The 17,747-nt window shown below is 36.6% G+C and overlaps 1 protein-coding gene and 1 long non-coding RNA gene across 2 annotated transcripts; one reads left to right on the top strand and one right to left on the bottom strand.

Moving 5' to 3' along the window:
- The first annotated feature begins 1,508 nt into the window (after positions 1-1,508).
- On the top strand, positions 1,509-8,591 carry LOC104100523 (uncharacterized). The gene is made up of 9 exons (XM_009607775.4): positions 1,509-2,080; positions 3,026-3,071; positions 3,157-3,235; positions 3,329-3,374; positions 3,478-3,576; positions 5,554-5,622; positions 5,699-6,032; positions 6,261-6,406; positions 6,478-8,591. Exons 1-9 carry the CDS (start codon positions 1,619-1,621, stop codon positions 7,936-7,938), a joined length of 2,742 nt encoding a protein of 913 aa, XP_009606070.1. The 5' UTR covers positions 1,509-1,618; the 3' UTR covers positions 7,939-8,591.
- Positions 8,592-13,728: 5,137 nt separating this feature from the next.
- Positions 13,729-17,516, bottom strand: LOC108945883 (uncharacterized). Its single transcript, XR_004508153.1, has 3 exons — positions 17,376-17,516; positions 14,421-15,348; positions 13,729-14,239 (listed from the first exon to the last, which is right to left on the bottom strand). It is a non-coding gene; the product is annotated as an uncharacterized lncRNA (long non-coding RNA).
- Between the last annotated feature and the right edge of the window lie 231 nt (positions 17,517-17,747).

Here is a 17,747-nt window from a genome sequence, read left to right as displayed (position 1 = left end):
GATTTCATGGTGTTCCTATTGTTCTTATGATTGTTGTGGTGATACTAATATTTACTAATATTATCTCCCTTTGCTTTGCATCCTTCTTCTGGATTTCATGGTGTTTCTATTTATCATATGATTGTTGTTGTGATACTAATATTGTCTCCTTTTTGTCCTTTTGTCTTCTTATTTTTTTGAGCCGAGGGTCTTTCGGAAACAGTCTCTCTACTCCTTCGGGGTAGGGGTAAGGTCTGTGTACTCACTACCCTCCCCAGACCTCATTAGTGAGATTATCGTTGACTAATAGGTGACTAATTTGAATAAAGAAAATAATAGGTGAGTATTTAGTAATATAGCCACACTTGGTTTCCCTCCAAAATATCCCTCCAATTATTCAAATCAAATAAAACAAGAAGTATTTAAAAATACCTCTACCTTTTTTTATTTTTCAGTGAGGGACATACTTCCTTCTCTCAAATGCTAAACCCATAAGATTAACCAATGTCCAATCTAACATCAATAGTAAGAGAAACAGAAGATCTAAGGATGGAACTGGTGAAATCGAAAGTTTACACTTTCGTGATTAATAATAAAGTTAGATTCATTAGCAGCTATGGAAACAAAATTATTACTGAAGATATTCAAAATATAAGAAAAATAAACATGCGAAGCAACTAAACAAAATCAACATTTAATATATATATAACACTACTTTAACCACTGCTTTCTTTGTCTATGTAATAGTTAAACCAAATTTTAGGAAGTCAATCTAAATTTACAGCCTCTACATGTAGTTAAAATTGAGCTTAAAAAGATCAATACTCATATTGCAATATCCTGAGTTCAAATTGGAATCTTCTTAGTCAATCTAAATTTACAGCCTCTACATGTAGTTATAATTGAGCTTAAAAAGATCAATACTCGTATTGCAATATCATGAGTTCAAATTGGAATCTTCTCTCATCTCTCTTATTAATTATGTTGTTAAACAAGATAATCTTAATTTTACATAAGTTTTTACAAAATAAACGAAGTGCAATGAATGAGGCTGGGCGGAATGATGGCATCAATTATCCCATTCAAACTTCTGTAAGAGCGTGAAATAGTTGCGCTCCCTTATTCTGGATTTTGGTTTGGACAACTGGACGCTGAGCACAAATATAAAATAAGGAAATCAAAAAAGCATTTGTTCACTTTAAATAGACTCACGCGAGTTCACGAAATGACAAGATTGGCATATGGTCCAATCGGGAAGGTGATATTCACGCGCTCAATCAGAAGTATGCATGATTTGACGTAACCAGGGGAACACCTTTGGACACGCAAACTCAACGGGCAACGGGCAGCACCTAACGCCGTTATTCCCCGCCACTAACGGCGTTCAATACACAAAGGGAAAAGAAGGACACTTCAACGTTAATTTTAAAGGTTTGAAAATCCCTTGGTAAAGACCCCACCTAAGCCTCAGGGTTGGACTCAGGTTCGGACCACAAAAGTGACTCGAAAAAAGCCAAAGCACTCCCCTCACAGAGAAATAATGTAATGGAGTAAAAGAAGAGAGAGAATATAGAGAGAGACTTGTAGAGAGAGAGAGAGAGAAATTGTAGAGAGAGAAATAGGAAGAACCCCGAAAAAGATGGGGCAGATCGTGAAAACGAAGAAGAAAGGACGTCCATCAAAGGCAGATCTCGCCCGCCGGAACGCCGAAGCCGCCATTGAGGCGTCGGAATCAGCGAAGAAGGAGAGAGAACTCCGGCGGAGCGGCCGGCGTCGGAATGTCAGGTACGCCTTAAGCATCGACGACTACCTGGACGACGACGAGTACTTTTTGGATGACGAAGAGGATGAGAGAGGGAGGGAGAAGAAGCTGAAACTCTTGCTCAAGCTGCAGCAGAGTGATGAAGGCGGCGCTGCTGAGTCAACTCCGAGTCGGACTCGGCAAGGACCTGCCACGTCGGCATCATCCTCCGACGATGACGAAGGACGGAAGCCCTCTAAGAAGAGGAAAATTAACGGCGACGATGACGAAGAAGAAGAGAATGATGATGAAATTGAAATTGAAAATGAAAATGAAATTGAAATTGATAATGATGACGAGGTAAGTGTGAACTGTGAAGTGTTGTTCGTGATTGAAAATTGAGAGGAAAAGGAGGGAAGAAAGTAGAAAGTCCAGCTCAGCTGAGTTTAGTTCACTGAGATTTTTTGTAATTGGACCAGAAGACTTGTAAATCACTCACGCACTTGTTTGTTTCTCTCTCTTTCCATATAGGCACTCACTCACTCAATGTGTGTGTAAATCTTTGTCGGGGAGGGTGGATTGATATATAACTGTCGGGTCAACTGTCAAAAAACTAACCCCCACAGAATCTGCTCACGCTCCCACCTTTCTCTCTCTCCTCACTCTTTCTCTCTCTATTACTCCAAACGCAAAGCATAAACACCAATACTCTCCTTTTCTCTCTGTCTCCTTTGTTTCTGTCTCTGTCTAGCAGACGCCATTTTTCCTTCGTTTGTCCTAATTTTGCATTTAAGTTTAGTTGTTTGGTTTTAATCACGAGTTTTTTTAATTTGCTTCGGGATTTCTGCAGTCTAATATTTTGAGGAGAAAAGTAGGCGCTTGGACATGCTTTTGTTGATTTTTTTTAATTTAAAAAAGAGTATTTGAAGTTGAGTTGGAATGGGTATTTGGAAGTTGCAGTTGTGTTTGGATATGAATTTTAGTTGGAAAAGAAGTTGCAGTTTTGTGAGTGGAAATTATTGCTATTTCACTTGAAATACTCCTCAAACCTGTTTTTCAAGTTTTCTAAGTATGTTGTTGAAATAATCGACCAGATTGTAGAACAAGCACTTGTGAAATAATCTCCAAGTATAGTTCAAATATTTGAAATAAAATCTTGAGAAAAATGGACCCTTATAGAGCAGAACAAGTATAGAGGATTCATTTGGATTGAGGTGTAATTGCTTGATTGTAGTGTGATTCTCTGCTTTAGTATTTTTAAGATTATGTTTATGGAGGTTTAAGTCTACTGATGGATTTTGATAGGCTGGAGGAAGGAATGGAGAAGCAAAAGGTGTCGACTCTCCTCCAGGTATAGTTTATGATTTTTCAGAAATGGAGACATTTCATGTTTGATCCTTATTCCCATTATTGACATGTACAATGTGGTTGAGCAGGGACACCATCGGCACCACCTTCTGGAATCCCGTTGCCAGACAAGAAGACATTGGAACTGATTCTGGACAAGCTACAGAAGTAGGTGTTAAATTGTTAGGAAAATGGAAATTTTTCTGGTCGTTCAGCGAGTAACCTTTGTAATGTTTAGTTTCTTTAATTTCCTTGTGACAGGAAAGACATATACGGTGTTTATGCGGAACCTGTTGATCCTGAAGAGGTATGTTTCTTGGAGGGTTAGTTTTCCGTTCAGAAGTCTTATTAGGAAGAATGACAATAAAATTAAAGAGAATCTGTTAAGTTTTTTCTTGATTTCTGGGCAGCTTCCTGATTACCATGAGGTGATTGAGAATCCCATGGATTTTGCCACTGTCAGGAACAAGTTGGGAAATGGATCATATGCCACTTTGGAGCAATTTGAGGTGAACCTCTTCAACTAAACCACTGTATTCTTCTTATTTTTGTGCTTGGAACGAAGGGAAGTGCATTGGTTTTCTGTATTTTGTTGCGTCTTCCGGAATTCCAGTGGTAGCGAACAAAGACACTGGCACTCCAAAATAGCTGGTTTAGCTTCCCTTCAATTTTGAAGCTTTTCTTCTTTTTTATCTTAATATGTTTTTGGTCTTTGACCGGCCATTATAGAATCACATTTGTCCCTCAGTTGACCGTTTTTATTGCATTGTTTTCTTCTACACTTCTTATTACTGGACATGCAGCAATTGGCTGAACTCTGAACTCGGCATTGTATATTTATCTTCTGGATATATTGTTATGCTTGGGTCTTTGCTTGTAGATCGCAAAAACAAGTTTCCAGTTTTTACTTTTGCATGGTTGTAACTAGGGGGTTTTAGTTTTTTTTTTTTAGCAAGGAGAAAGATGTTGATTATGCCCTGTTGATTCTACTTATAGCTCAATTTATGTGGTTGTGAAGAGTTAGAAGTTTTGTGTTTTTATGGCGCTGTGCAATTCATCACTAGTGGTTTTGAGAATCTGTGTAGCTTTGGCTGTTCATGATACCCTCGGTGGTTGAAATTTGAACTGTTTTTAGCTTGGTCACTACATTGCTCCATCTCCCAAAAAACACACATATTATTTGGTACTGGTGATTTTCTGAATGTAAGGAAATGAAAGAGGAGTGCAGTTGCGTTTGGTGCTGGTGATTTACTGAATCTAAGGAAATGAAAGAGGAGTGCAGTTGCGTTTACTCGAGATGGATCTTATACCGTGGTGGGTGGAGAAGTTCGTCCTTGTATCTCTGTAGTGAAAACTATTCAATTGGGAAAAAGGAATTAAAGAGGAAAACTGTTAAAGAATATTAATGTCAAGCTAAAGTTTATCTTGCAAGATGTCATACTTGCATACTGCGAACTCGTTTTATCTTCGGCCTCTAGGCTTCTATTCTATTATGAGGAGGCATATTGGATTTTACTGATATAAAGCATCTATTTCTCTTTATGAGTTTTGTGTAATGGAAGCCTGTGGTTTTCTGTTTTTGGGATGAAGAGAATCAGGAAGGGGTTAACTGGTGTATCCCCATGAGCCTGTTTTTGGTTATCGGATGCCTAATTCAGTTTTATCTCTTTTTTCCTTTGCCCAAAAAAAAAAAAGAATAAAATCAGTTGGTATTCTCAGCAAGTTGAGGAAAGATTCTGAAATTCGAGTACTTCAACTTTGAAGACTAGGTAAATAAAAGAATTCAAACCAAGTGTTAGGGAAGCAGGAATTGCTGACATCATCATGGTGTCCTCTATGTAGTCTGAAGCCTTTTTCCGCTTTAGGTGTTTTGCCATCCATTGCATAAATGTGCGTGCTCTACTTAGTCACACTGCGTATCTACCATTTCGGATGCTTCAAGCAGTATATTGATGTAGTAACGAGCCCAGCTCAAGGTGTTTGCTTTTATAGGTCAGACAGAAACCTTTTTAACTTCTGTTAAAGGAGGACGAGGATATATAGATTATAACTTTGCTTTTGTCTCCTTTAGGCATGAAAAATAAAAGGAGAAAGAGGGATATAGAATGTCACTTTGTTGGATATAAGCGCTTATCAGGGAGATACAATGTGTCACTTTAAGAGACATGAGTTCAAGGGACTTCTTCAGTTGGTGTTCATTCTTTTCTCTTCTTTTCTTTGATGAAATGAGAAGTCATAAAGCTAGTCTTCTCTTTCTCAAAAAATAAAGCTAGTCTTCTCTTTCTCAAAAAATAAAGCTAGTCTTCTGTGTGTGACCGTACCCATGAGGATGTTGAAGTCCAATTGTCATTTTTTTTTTGATTTAAGTATAATTGCCACTGTTTCCTTTTATAGGTTTTTAAGCTATGTTACTAGCACAAAATCCAGTAGGTACTGCTATTAGCTTGATATCCCCGAATAATCAAACTGTAATTATTCCATTTCAGAGTGATGTTTTCCTCATTTGTTCAAACGCTATGCAGTACAATGCACCAGATACTATCTACTATAAACAGGTAGTTTTTGCAATCTCATCTTAGTCACCCTTCCATTTTGAACCTATAAAGCTTATCGTGTAACTATTTTGGCAAGGCACGTACCATCCTAGAGTTGGCTACAAAGAAATTTGAGAAGTTGAGACTTAATTATGACCGCTCCGAAAAGGATGTCAAGGTAGACCAGAAGACAAAATATGGGTCTGTTGTCAGGAAGCAGATAAAGAAGCCGGTGCTCCCAATGTTCCAAGAAACTGTTGGCTCCGATTTCTCATCAGGTGCCACTCTCGCCACAGCTGGAGATAACCAAAATCATAACAGCACTTCCCTTCCTGGAGTACCAGAGAAACCTTATGGTGTTGAGTTGCTTGCTGAAGGAAATTTTTCACTGATAGATCACAATGTAGACAAGGCAGAAGAACCACTATCAGGTTCCAGAATTTTTTATTGGTTTTCAACAGAATCAAGATGTTCATATTTGCTTAGCTACATGGTCTCTCCTGCTTTATGTCCTGCATTTCTCTTTTAGCTGTTGACATTTTGAGCTTGACTTAATCAAGTGTAACTAGCTGATATATTCCTCTTTCATCCTTTTCCTTCTTTTTGTTCTTTTGCATGTGTTACTTGCTCTTTAAATTTCTCCACTTAACTTGTTGCAGGGAAGGGTCCTCTATCCAGACTTGGAAGGAAATCAATTGTGCATGATGAGAACCGCCGTGCAAGTTACAACATATCCACGCAACCAGTTTCCTGCACCGAATCCATATTTTCAACTTTCGAGGAAGAAAGCAAACAGCTGGTCACTGTGCGTATCACATAAGTTTTATTTCCATTTGGTTATTGTTTTCCTTATGTAATTTTCCTGTGTCTGTTTAGGTTGGGCTTTACACTGATCATGCATATGCTAGGAGCCTTGCCCGATTTGCTGCAACTCTTGGGCCTGTTGCATGGCGAGTTGCATCCCAGAAAATTGAACAGGCATTACCTTCTGGGTTCAAGTTTGGCCGTGGGTGGGTTGGGGAATATGAGCCACTTCCAACCCCAGTATTGGTGCTGGAGAACTATACCATAAAGGAACCTCCATTCTTCTCCAAGTCTGTACACTCTTTTGGAGCTCAAAAGAATGAGAAAGCATCTCAGGACCCAGTTGCTCCAAAAGATAAACCTCTTTCAAGGCCGACGTTAGAAGGAAAATCACCATATCTTGGTTCAACTAGCAGTAAGCTCACCGAGAGCGGCTTGAATATATTAATTCCTACGAAGGAGCAATCTCCTAGGGAGGTTAATGTAGAAGGAAGGCCGTCCTTTCTTTCTTCTTCTGGAAAGAAACCTCCTGTTTGTGCTAGCCCCAGATACCAGCATCCAGATTTACAATCCAGGAATTTCACTGAACCTGATAAAAAGCTGCAGAAGCAGGTTGAGTTAAATTCTCCGTCCTCAGCCAATCAAAGGAATTCTGAAATTACCAGAAAGAGTCAAGTTACCAGTACTGCTGAAATACCTGGATCAAGGTCTACTGGGGCAAGTCCGAGGAACCCATTTCCGTCTGGGCCTTTTAAGCAACCGGCCATGAATGGAACTGCTGTTGGAGGACTGCCCAATGGGAGAGCCGTGAATAACAACTCAGGCACTACATCGATGGCGCATTTAACTGCTGATAGCGTTCCAACTGTGAGAAAAGTTGCAGGTTTCTTTCACCAAGAACAGGAGCAGGGCCTGAGTGACCCTGTTCAATTGATGAGAATGATGGCCGAAAAGGCTCAAAATCAACAGAATTCTTTGAGCCAGTCCAGTGTTGATGCTTCTCTGATTTCCCCTGTGACTCAATCTTTGAGGAAAGACGATTCAGGAAATGCCGCTGCCACTGCTGCCCGAGCATGGATGTCAGTTGGGGCAGGAGGTTTCAGACAAGGCGCGGAAACAGCAAACCTGCAGAATAGTCATATTTCTGCTGATTCACTGTATAACCCTTCTCGCAATGTCCAGCAACAAACTTCACGAGTTCGGAGTGAACTTCCTGCATCTGCATTGCACTTTCAGGCTGAGAAAAACAGTACTCCACTTCATGCCTTCGTGCCTCATCATGTGAGAGTGGGCAATGAAGCTCAATTCCAAAATCGCCCAATGATTTTCCCTCAATCAGTACCTGCTGACTTGTCTAGGTTCCAGGTGCAATCTCCTTGGCAGAGTTTTAATCAACCAGCACAGCCAAGGCAGAAGCAGGATTCCCTCCCCCCTGACCTAAACATTAGTTTTCAGTCATCTGGGTCTCCTGGTCGGTCATCTTCAACTGTTTTGGTTGATTCTCAGCAGCCAGACCTGGCCTTGCAATTATGAGACTGGGAACTTCGTAGAAAAAATGGGAGGTCTGAACCTATTAATGGTTCATAGCCACACAAGAGCTTTCTGATACTCTGGCTGGGCTTGTTTGAATTTTTGTTTCAGGGCACACCATTGCATCAGCAAGTCACTAGCATCTGTCCATAATTGCTGAAGGCTCTGATCGGGTCTCATTATGTGAGATGTCTAACTAGCAACTCAACAATCGGAGTCAGCTGCTTCATTTTTATGGATGTTCCTAGGTATTGATGATCATATTTCAGTTGGAGGAAAAGGCAATAGAACTAGTTCAGGTTTAGGATAGGCAGCAGGCACAACAAGGGGATCACTGTCCAGGTCACAAGTCGGTGGGTCGCTTGGTTTCTTGTCAATCACTGACTTGCGATTAGATAGCTGAAGCAGGAAGTATATTGCGGTAATAATAGTAGTTCCTTCCAGCAGGGTTTGCTATATGGTGATTTACTGATAGATACGCTTTTGATTCATTGTAAATTGGGGCAAGATGGGACTAGTTTTTGGAGTTTTTGCTGTTCACTTCAATCATTGTAGGTCTACCTCATTGTCCTACTTAGATCTGCGGGTTGTCATCTACATGTGATGGCGTAATATATTCAGTGAAATGGAAAGGAGTTGATATTCTTTTTGTCAAATGTCATAAATTTTGCTAGTGCTTGAGGAATTATATCATACTAATATCGATGAATTTCAAGGATCTCCATTTTATGTGAAAGATGTGACAGCAATGTGCACACATGCACTTGCTCCAAAAAAATGCAGGTTTTGTGGCATTTTTTCTTGCCTCGTATATACTTATGTTTGTATCAATCAATACCAGTCATCAGTTTCTTCCATTTCCTTCGAGCTAAAAGGAATCCATCCCTATATTGTCCATAAGAAAAAAGAGTGCTAACGTGGACATGTTTGGTTACCATTATTAGGGAAAATAATCCCGGTATAAGAATCTGTATTGTTTTTAGTCTGTTTGGTCGCTGCTTACAATTTTAATTTTAGTTAATACTTACACAATTATCTTTGTATTATTTTATATCACATTCAGTGAGATAAAAATACACGAATTAGCTAATTAGCTACACCTGGATAAACATTGAAAATGACAGAATTGTCCATCTCCCAAAGCCTTTTTCTGGCCATTTTCAAGATTAAGATTGAAAACAAAAATTTATCTAAGTTTAAATTTTTGAGAGTTGAGACTATTCCATTTTTAATACCATGGATCAAGCATCCACAAGAAATACATGTGCATCAGATAATAAAAGAAGTATTAATCCCTTTATTTACTCTTATAATTTTTGTATTGTAATCTCTACGTTAACTTGTCTGCTACTCAAATGATCTCTCACGGTTTTGTTATTTTGTGCGTACTAAATAGCATATGCTTTCCTGACACGACTACGTCAAAGCAGATCTGTAGTTATTTAAACTTGGGAGAGTTGTTCAATGTCAGAAACTTCACCAAAGAAAATTACAAACCATTGGGTGATTGAAGACGCAAAATTTCAAATACAAAAATCGGAGAGAGGACAAATGAAAGGAAGACTATCTATAACTACATACCCAGTCCATTTTGCTTCGTATAAGCTTATCTGAGGCCAACATTATACAAAATAAAGATAATAAATACTAAAAATTCTCTACACAGAAAGGTTGAGCAATGAGAAATTCAAAATCCTTGTGCTGCTGTGCTAAGCCATCCTTCAACCCAGGAATCATGTTGTACAAGAACTGGGGGAGAGAGAGATATTGGCTTTGCCATTTTTCATGCAGATATTTTTATAAATAAATGATCTATCTTGAGGTGGAGTAGTAATTTAACGATTAGTCCTTTTTCAAGACTTGGGGGGAAAAAGCTGAGAGAAAGGGATCCTCAAGCTTAGGTTGTGCTTATTCTTCTTTTTGATGACCTTCTTGTGGTTACGCACAACACAAACATCACCATTGCAGACGAATCGGCTGGATTCTGAGAAGCAGCTCCAGAAATTGAACAAAGCCATAGACTTGATTGTGGCTTCTCTTTCTTAGTATATTTGTGATGTCTCTTCTTTTGTGGGATGAAGGCACGCTATATATGGACAGAGACAAAAATGTGAACACCATGTGAAAGTCGTTAATGGCAATTAATATGTCAATTCAAACGAGCCATGATCCCTTGCTATATTTTATTACGAAATTTCAAGGTATTTGTTTAGCCTAGGAAATTGATCAAGTGAGAATTCATATAGTTGACCTTTAACTTATTTGATTATGAGTTAGGCTTAAATGAAAAAGTAAGGTTTTATATAGCTTAACTCATGACGTTGTTGTTGTTTGTTTAGCCTTGTCTCCTCTTTTTTTATTGAGTGGAGTATACTCAATTTTTATTCATTCTTTCAATTCCTTTATTAGGACCACTTGCCATTAAACACATTTGATGAATGTGGTCTTCTTTCTGAACAAGCCAACTTAAGACCTAAAGAGCACATGTTAAAACCAAGAAAAGAAAAGAAAATTCGCTGACAACAAAATATCCTTTACAAAATAGTTGAAATGTACGTAAATTATTCAGACACCACAAAATAGCAAAATATCTTCGTAGACAATAACAAGTTGAAATGTCTAATATGTGTACGGGATTTGAGTCCACAATTTTGACATTTTGCCCATCACAATTTTGTTTGGAGGGTGGTAATTCATATGGATGACGTGGGATCGAATCCCCTTTCAATATCTTCTGGGTTGAGTCCTAGTGCGGTTTACATTTCCTGTGTAATTTGCAGGCTATTACACATGGAGAGATTTACTCAGTGCACACAAAATGCTCACCACAAAGTGCTCACCCAAAGGTCAGAGAGCAAGTTTCCCCTCCTACTAATTTTTTTTTTTGTTTTCCTCTTGTCTGTCTCAAGTTGTAACACTGAGAACACATGCTTTTTACACTGGAAGCCTGCCCCAGATCTGCTGCTGAATGGCTTGTTTTCTTTCACTTTCAACTTTTCAAGTACGGAAACAAAATTAGAATTTGAAATTTATACGTGCTAAATATACCATCGAATTTATAGCTCGTTTTGGTTATTAGATTCATAATTAAATATTTCTACCTATTTAATTGATTTTCGACTACAAATATATGATCTAAGAAAAAATTATGAGTTTTTCGAACCCGCACCTAATATACTAGTCCTGCTATGATACTAGCAATAATTACTGCATCTAGACTGTGGCACCAATTGGTACCATATAAAACTTTAAATTAATAAAAAATTATTGCTATCGTGCTATGTAGGAGGAGTGTACATAAGTCAAGTTGGTTGGAGTTTTTCAATTACCAAACCAAAACCAGTTGTGTCGGGTTTTAAAATTTATAAATCAAACCAAACCAGTTGTATCGTATTTTAAAATCTATAAATCAAACCCAACCAACAAAAATCGAATTTTTCAATTTCGATTTTTTCCGAGCTTTTGAATTTTCTCGGGTTTGTTTTGATAAAATTTTCATAGCACAAAATATATAATTTGTGCTCCAAATATTTCTTTGGTCTTAGTAGGATACACCTATATAAAGTATTACCCAAGAAAATAACACAAAATATATGAGATGAGTCATGGCATTTTACTATAATAATCAACAATAAAGATAATAAATTCACATAAAAATAAATATTACTAATTAATAAGTCATAATAAAAATGAATATAATCTAAAAGTACTAAGCGAACAAAAATTGATAAGTATTACTTTATTTCTAGAATCTAATCAATCGAACATCACCAAAGATTGATAAGTACTTCAATTAGAGAATGCTTTGCCTCAAGATTTTCCGATGGGTTCGGATTAATTATGCCCCCAAAAAAATACTAGACACCAAATGAAAAACCAATAGAAGAAAGAAGAAAAAAAAGAACAGTTGCTCTTTAGTTTTCAACGGTTGCCATTCTTCATTACCATTCAACTTCACTGTATTGGTCCTAGACGTTATTTTAGTGCTAGTTGTTGCTTGGACAAAAGAAATGACAAATAATGTCGTATTTCAAACGCACGGCTCAAATTATTTTAAAGCTTCTATTGGCTGCTAGCATGAAACTCCAAGTAGTCAGTAGAGGCAATGAGGGCATTCATTTTTGACTGATTCCCACCCCATCGTGTGCTTGGGTTGAATTTAGTTTTTAAGTAGGTTTATTTAATACAAATCATTCATTTACTAATTTACTCATAAGAGATGTAAATTGGATGCTGAATGTCCCTAATAAAGAAAGAGTTGGGACTACGCAAGTCTCAGTTATTTAATTTGGAGCTACCATAAAAATAATGGTCAGAAGTTTTTCTAAGGTGGTCCCTCTGCATCTATTTAATGCATGCGCTATGACAAAATTTTATAACATTGCTGACGTTGCTTATCACACGCCCATGTATTGGTAACTGCCAGCAATTGTTTGATAGTACTAGATGAATGTTGGCCCGCGCTCGCGGGCCCAACTATTGAGATTTGCGGGAGAAGTAAACACTTAACCACTAATTAGAGATATCTTTACTCTTTAGTCACTATTTAAAATATATTTATTCTTTAGTCAGTGCTTAATAAATTTTTACTCGTCCGGACGAAAATATCCCTGTGCTAGACATGGGTAATGTGTAAATATTAAGGACATGATGTCCTTAAATTCATGAATGTTGTGTAAATATTAAGTACAAAGTGTCCTATATTTGCACCTTTCGTTGTTAAACTTTAGGATCTCGTGTCTTTAACTTTATTTGTGCAGTATAAATATTAAGGACATACTGTCCTTAACTTTATGAGTATTGTGTAAATATTAAGTGCATGATGTCCTTAACTTCATGAATGATGTGTAAATATTAAGGACAAAGTGTCATGTATTTGCACCTTCCGTTGTTAAACTTTAGGACATCATGTCCTTAACTTTATATGTGCAGTGTAAATATTAAGGACACAACGTCCTTCACTTCATGTGTGTAGTATAAATGTTAAGGACATAGTGTCCTTAACTTTATGGGTGTTGTGTAAATATTAAGTGCATGGTGTCCTTAACTTCATGAATGCTGTATAAATATTTAGGACAAAGTGTCATGTATTTGCACCTTCCGCTGTTAAACTTTAGGATATCATGTTCTTAACTTCATATGTGCGGTATAAATGTTAAGGACATGATGTCCTTAACTTCATGTGTGCAGTATAAATGTTAAGAATATCATGTCCTTAATATTTACACAATACTCATAAAGAAAGGGTAAAAACGTCTTTTCATATTAATTTTAATAGAGTAGTGACTATTTTTGCTCAGCATTAAAAATAGTGGATAAAAACTAAATATCATGTTAAAAAGTGGCAACCCCACGCCATTTCTACGAGATTTGCTTGCAAAATTTACAGTGCATTAGCTGAAACACAATTGAAATTCTTAAACAATACTAAGTGACACAATAAAATGACTATGTTTTCAAAAGAAATTCAGCATTAGGGCATTCAAGCAGTGAAAAGTCTTCTTTCCCTTCTTCAATTATATCAACAAAGATGTCCAACAAAATACCGTTGTGCTTAAATATATATACATGCAGATTAAAGGCTCAATACATATGCAGGCCCTTAAACTTGACCGAATTTTTCATTAAGACACCTATACTATGTCTTGTTCCAATTGGACACTTGAACAAGAGCTCCCCGGCGACGACAGAGGAAGCAACCCGTCTGCTGTGGCGGGGCGGCCCCGAAACCAAGGGGGTACTAACTAACAGCTGAGTCTGTATGTTAAGTCTACTAGCTTGCTGGTAGGCGTCTTTGGACAGCTTCATAGAGACTTCACATACGTAGATTGCCATGTTTATATCCGAACGAAAAGACCTTACCGATGTTTTTGTTTCCAGACTGAAATCTTTAACTATAAGAAGGGAATCGATTAAAGCCAGATTACCGTCAGTCTGTGATGCATTGAGTTGAGAGTCAAAGTCTCATTATTGAGAAAGGGTAACAAAGATAAAATACGAGCTTGTTTTATAGCAAGAGTATTACCTATTAGACACAACTCGCTGACATGGCATATATCGTGAGATACACAGTATTCAAGCGCGTGAAATTGCTCTATATTAAACTACACACAAAAAATTGCCGGAAAATATAAGATTTCACCGGGAAAATGAAATTTCCAGCCATGTTGGTTCTACTTCACCTCCAATTCTTCTGAACTTGTTATCTCCTCCACTTCTTTTCAACCATAGAATTCAAACTCTTCTCCTCATGCCATTTCTCAAACTCATACCATTTTTACCGTCTGTTCTTTCGGAACTCGTTCTGCAATTTTTGGACCATACTTTTTAGCCATTGTTCAAATTCATACGACGAATAGGTCCTCCCATTTTCGAAAAAGTAATTTTCTTCTTAGAATTTTCCATAGAGAAAAGTTTATAATGATACAACTTAAAAATGTTTTAAAGGATTTGAACAATTTGTGTGATGGAGTATTATGACATACCCTGCTTTTCTCTTTCGGTTGTTGGGGAGAGAGATTTTGATGTCGCCGGAAACATTCTACTGCCGACGGAGTCGAATGTGACGTTGTTGGAACAATATTTCAATGGAAACCCACTTTCTTTTCAAAGAAAAATATTCACATGTTGGAATCACTGAAACTAATTTAACAATATATACAAAATCTAAAAAATATTCAAAGACATATTTCCTCGTCGGATATTTGAAACTTTTCGCCAGAATCTTTTTTTCCCGTCAACATCTTCTCTTATTCTTTTCTTTTAGATCTTGACTTTTACTTTTGTTGATATGTCCTTTCTTGATTGGTTTTATTTACAATGTCAATAGCAAGTGATCATCACGCAGCGGATTTGATTTAGAATTATCATATTTGTGTTCAATAGACACACTTTTAGCATTATCTACGCATTCAATTGGAACGAAGTCTTACTGCAAGTGTCTAAATGAAAATTTTGGACAAGTTTAAGGGCCTGCACATGTATTCACACCTAACATGGGTGTGCTAGCCATGAACTTGAACATACATCCAGGTTATTTTCAAGGATATATCTGACCTTAAACCATACAAAGACTTTAGTTCCCCCAATACCTATAAGCTTATTTTTTGTAAGAATATGCACCACCCTTGAAGATATCTATATTCAGAACAGGTCTTGAGCTTTATGTTACAAGCTTGAGATGATTACATGAAATCAACACCACTTCCTTAGTGGCGATAAACCACATGTGTGATTTTAAGAAGGAAGAACTCTTTCAATGCTTTTTCATTAGCCATTTGTATTCATCAGCTTTCTCAATATATTTGCTAGAAGTTGGTCGTTTTTCCTTTCAAATTCAAGTTTATCAGAAACATCTCAAGCAATATCGTTTAATATTTCCTCCACTTGTTTCTTAAAGGCATTCACCCGATCCTGAAAAGTTAAACATAAAGTCGTTCAGAGGCACATTCAGGCTAAGTGAAGATTTTCATTTTCCAACAAATAATTGACCTTAAAGATAGCTTCAGATCATAATCAAAGTTTGAATACTTTCCCTCTATTTAAGTGGCTCCTTCCACTTTGTATGAACACTGCTCTCTTCACTTTATCTTCTGAATTAGAGATACTAAAATCGTCAAGCTTCTCATTCTACTTTCATATAGAGTATTCTTGTTAACGAAAGTTTTCATCATATCATCTTTATTAGTTTGTTCTGGCCATAATTAACTTGTATCATCTGTGAATCTTGATGTAGCTATTTAAGAGACACAAGAAAATTAGCAGTTTGCTAAGATAAGAATTAAATAGACAATACTGGTAGACATCTCCCTAAGACTAAAGATGAACAACGCATTATTTTTATAAATGAAGTGAGTGATATCCCAAATAGCAATTCATCTCAACTGGTTACAAAGTAAAAAGTGTTATTCAGTGGGGAATTCATTATGTAATACCATAAAATATGCATAAAAAGAAAATATACCAGTGCTCTACAGCTATGATTGGATATAGAATGCTGAGAAAAAAGACAATCCGGTACACAAAATAACCTACGTTCATGTAGAATCTGGGGAAGGTTGCACCATAAAGGGTGAGATGTAGACAACCTATCGTGATGCAAACATCAGTAAACGTTTGGGTCATTGCCTTGCCTCGACAAAATTAACAATACTACCTATAAGGTGCACGAGAAACTGGAAAAAGAAAAAGTAATCAACAGAAGCTTTCCACAAGAATTCATCTTTTATTTTTTTTGAATTCTGATTGTGCTATTTCTAAGAAGTGAACAACATGAGAGGAGATAGATATAGGGGCAAATCATCTAAAAGAAGAAAAAATGATAGTTATATATATATCCTTAAACTGCTCTACTAATTTCTTGACTACAATAAAATCAGAATCGAAACTAAAGTTGTACTTGAATGACTAAACTACTGAGACTTGTTAATCATTTGCGAATTGAATAAGGTTTTACCAAAATTAACTTTCAAATACAGGCAAACGTACTTCCACAATACATAGCTCTTATTTTTTTCCCTTTTTATTTATGCTATGCTAATGCAACTCATATTTTTTTTATTAACAAGATTCAAGGTTCTCGTCTATTAACAAAATCAAGCAAAATCTTGACCATGAAATGGCTTAGAAATATATTTGGATCTGTCTTCTTATGTAGCCGTCAAACAAATCCAAAATTATGCATTGCATCCACCAACCATAAAGAGTCTCGCTTCATTTAGATCACTTCAAGTTTCTTATTCTGGTGACTATAAGTTGCTTCTATTTTTGTTCAATCTTTTGACATGTGATCTCTTTACTATTTTAAAAACAAACGAAACAGCAAGACCAAGCACGACTAATATATAAATTTGTATATCTAAGTGTAAGTTTAAACTACATAAAAAAAAGTATCAAGATCCATTATTTAATAAAAGGTCAAATATTTCCATGAAAGAATTCTGCCATGCCATGCTTCAAAAGAAATCCAAACTAAGCCTCAAAATTGGAGAAGCACTAATATGTAATTGATTGCGGTCTCTTCTGCCTCAGCCAAAGTATACTATTTACATTAGCTAAACTACAACCAAAGAATACTTAATAGAGCAAAACAGATAAACAAAGAAGTTTCTAACTAGATGAAATTGAAAGAAATACATAAATATAGGAGGGAAATATAGTTCTGATAAATTTTGATTTGGTATTTTCAGAAAGCAGACCTAGAATTGTAGCATTCAACTAACAAAATGAAAACAACTATGCAGTCTAGAAAAGTCTGAAAGTAACCATCATGAAAAGAAATAGAAAAAATGCAAAAGAGAAACAGAAAGAAGAAGAATATTGAAAAGAGAGTTGGTAGAATAATGACAACATCACCAAAATATTTCAGCCATTAAATTGGAAAAATTCAGAAGATAGAACTGGAAGAAAATTTAGGCGCGAAACATTTGAAATTAACATACCTAAAATGGCGACAACCAACCGAGAAGATAAAGGAGACTCTTTCAGTCTGAAGGAAAGAGCAGTATGAAAACTTGATGATACATGTCGGAGAGATGAAAGAAGATGCTTCTAGAGTTACGTTTGAGTGTATCCGCGAGAAACAAAACTGCTTGACTTAAGCATGCGTGCCCACGTATATCAAAAAACTTTTATGATATCAACACATGATATCACCATTTTACTCTTGCATATTTGAATAAATATCTCTTTTGCCCTTGGTCGACCTGCACTTCTCTTTTCTTTATAATAGAAACTAGATGATGTACCCGTAGGATGCACGAGCCCAATTGTTTTCTTCTTCTTCTTATTTTCTTTTTTTTAATATTTCTTGG

Source organism: Nicotiana tomentosiformis, chromosome 7 (genome assembly GCF_000390325.3).
Source record: "Nicotiana tomentosiformis chromosome 7, ASM39032v3, whole genome shotgun sequence".
NCBI classification, from domain to species: Eukaryota; Viridiplantae; Streptophyta; class Magnoliopsida; order Solanales; family Solanaceae; genus Nicotiana; species Nicotiana tomentosiformis.
This window is presented reverse-complemented; position numbering and strand designations above follow the sequence as displayed.

Coding starts and splice junctions, on each gene's coding strand:
- LOC104100523 (XM_009607775.4), top strand. CDS start 1,619: ATGGGGCAGATCGTGAAAACGAAGAAGAAAGGACGTCCATCAAAGGCA. Junction 3,577..5,553: donor CCACTTTGGAGCAATTTGAG/GTGAACCTCTTC, acceptor ATTCCATTTCAG/AGTGATGTTTTCCTCATTTG. Junction 5,623..5,698: donor ATACTATCTACTATAAACAG/GTAGTTTTTGCA, acceptor TATTTTGGCAAG/GCACGTACCATCCTAGAGTT.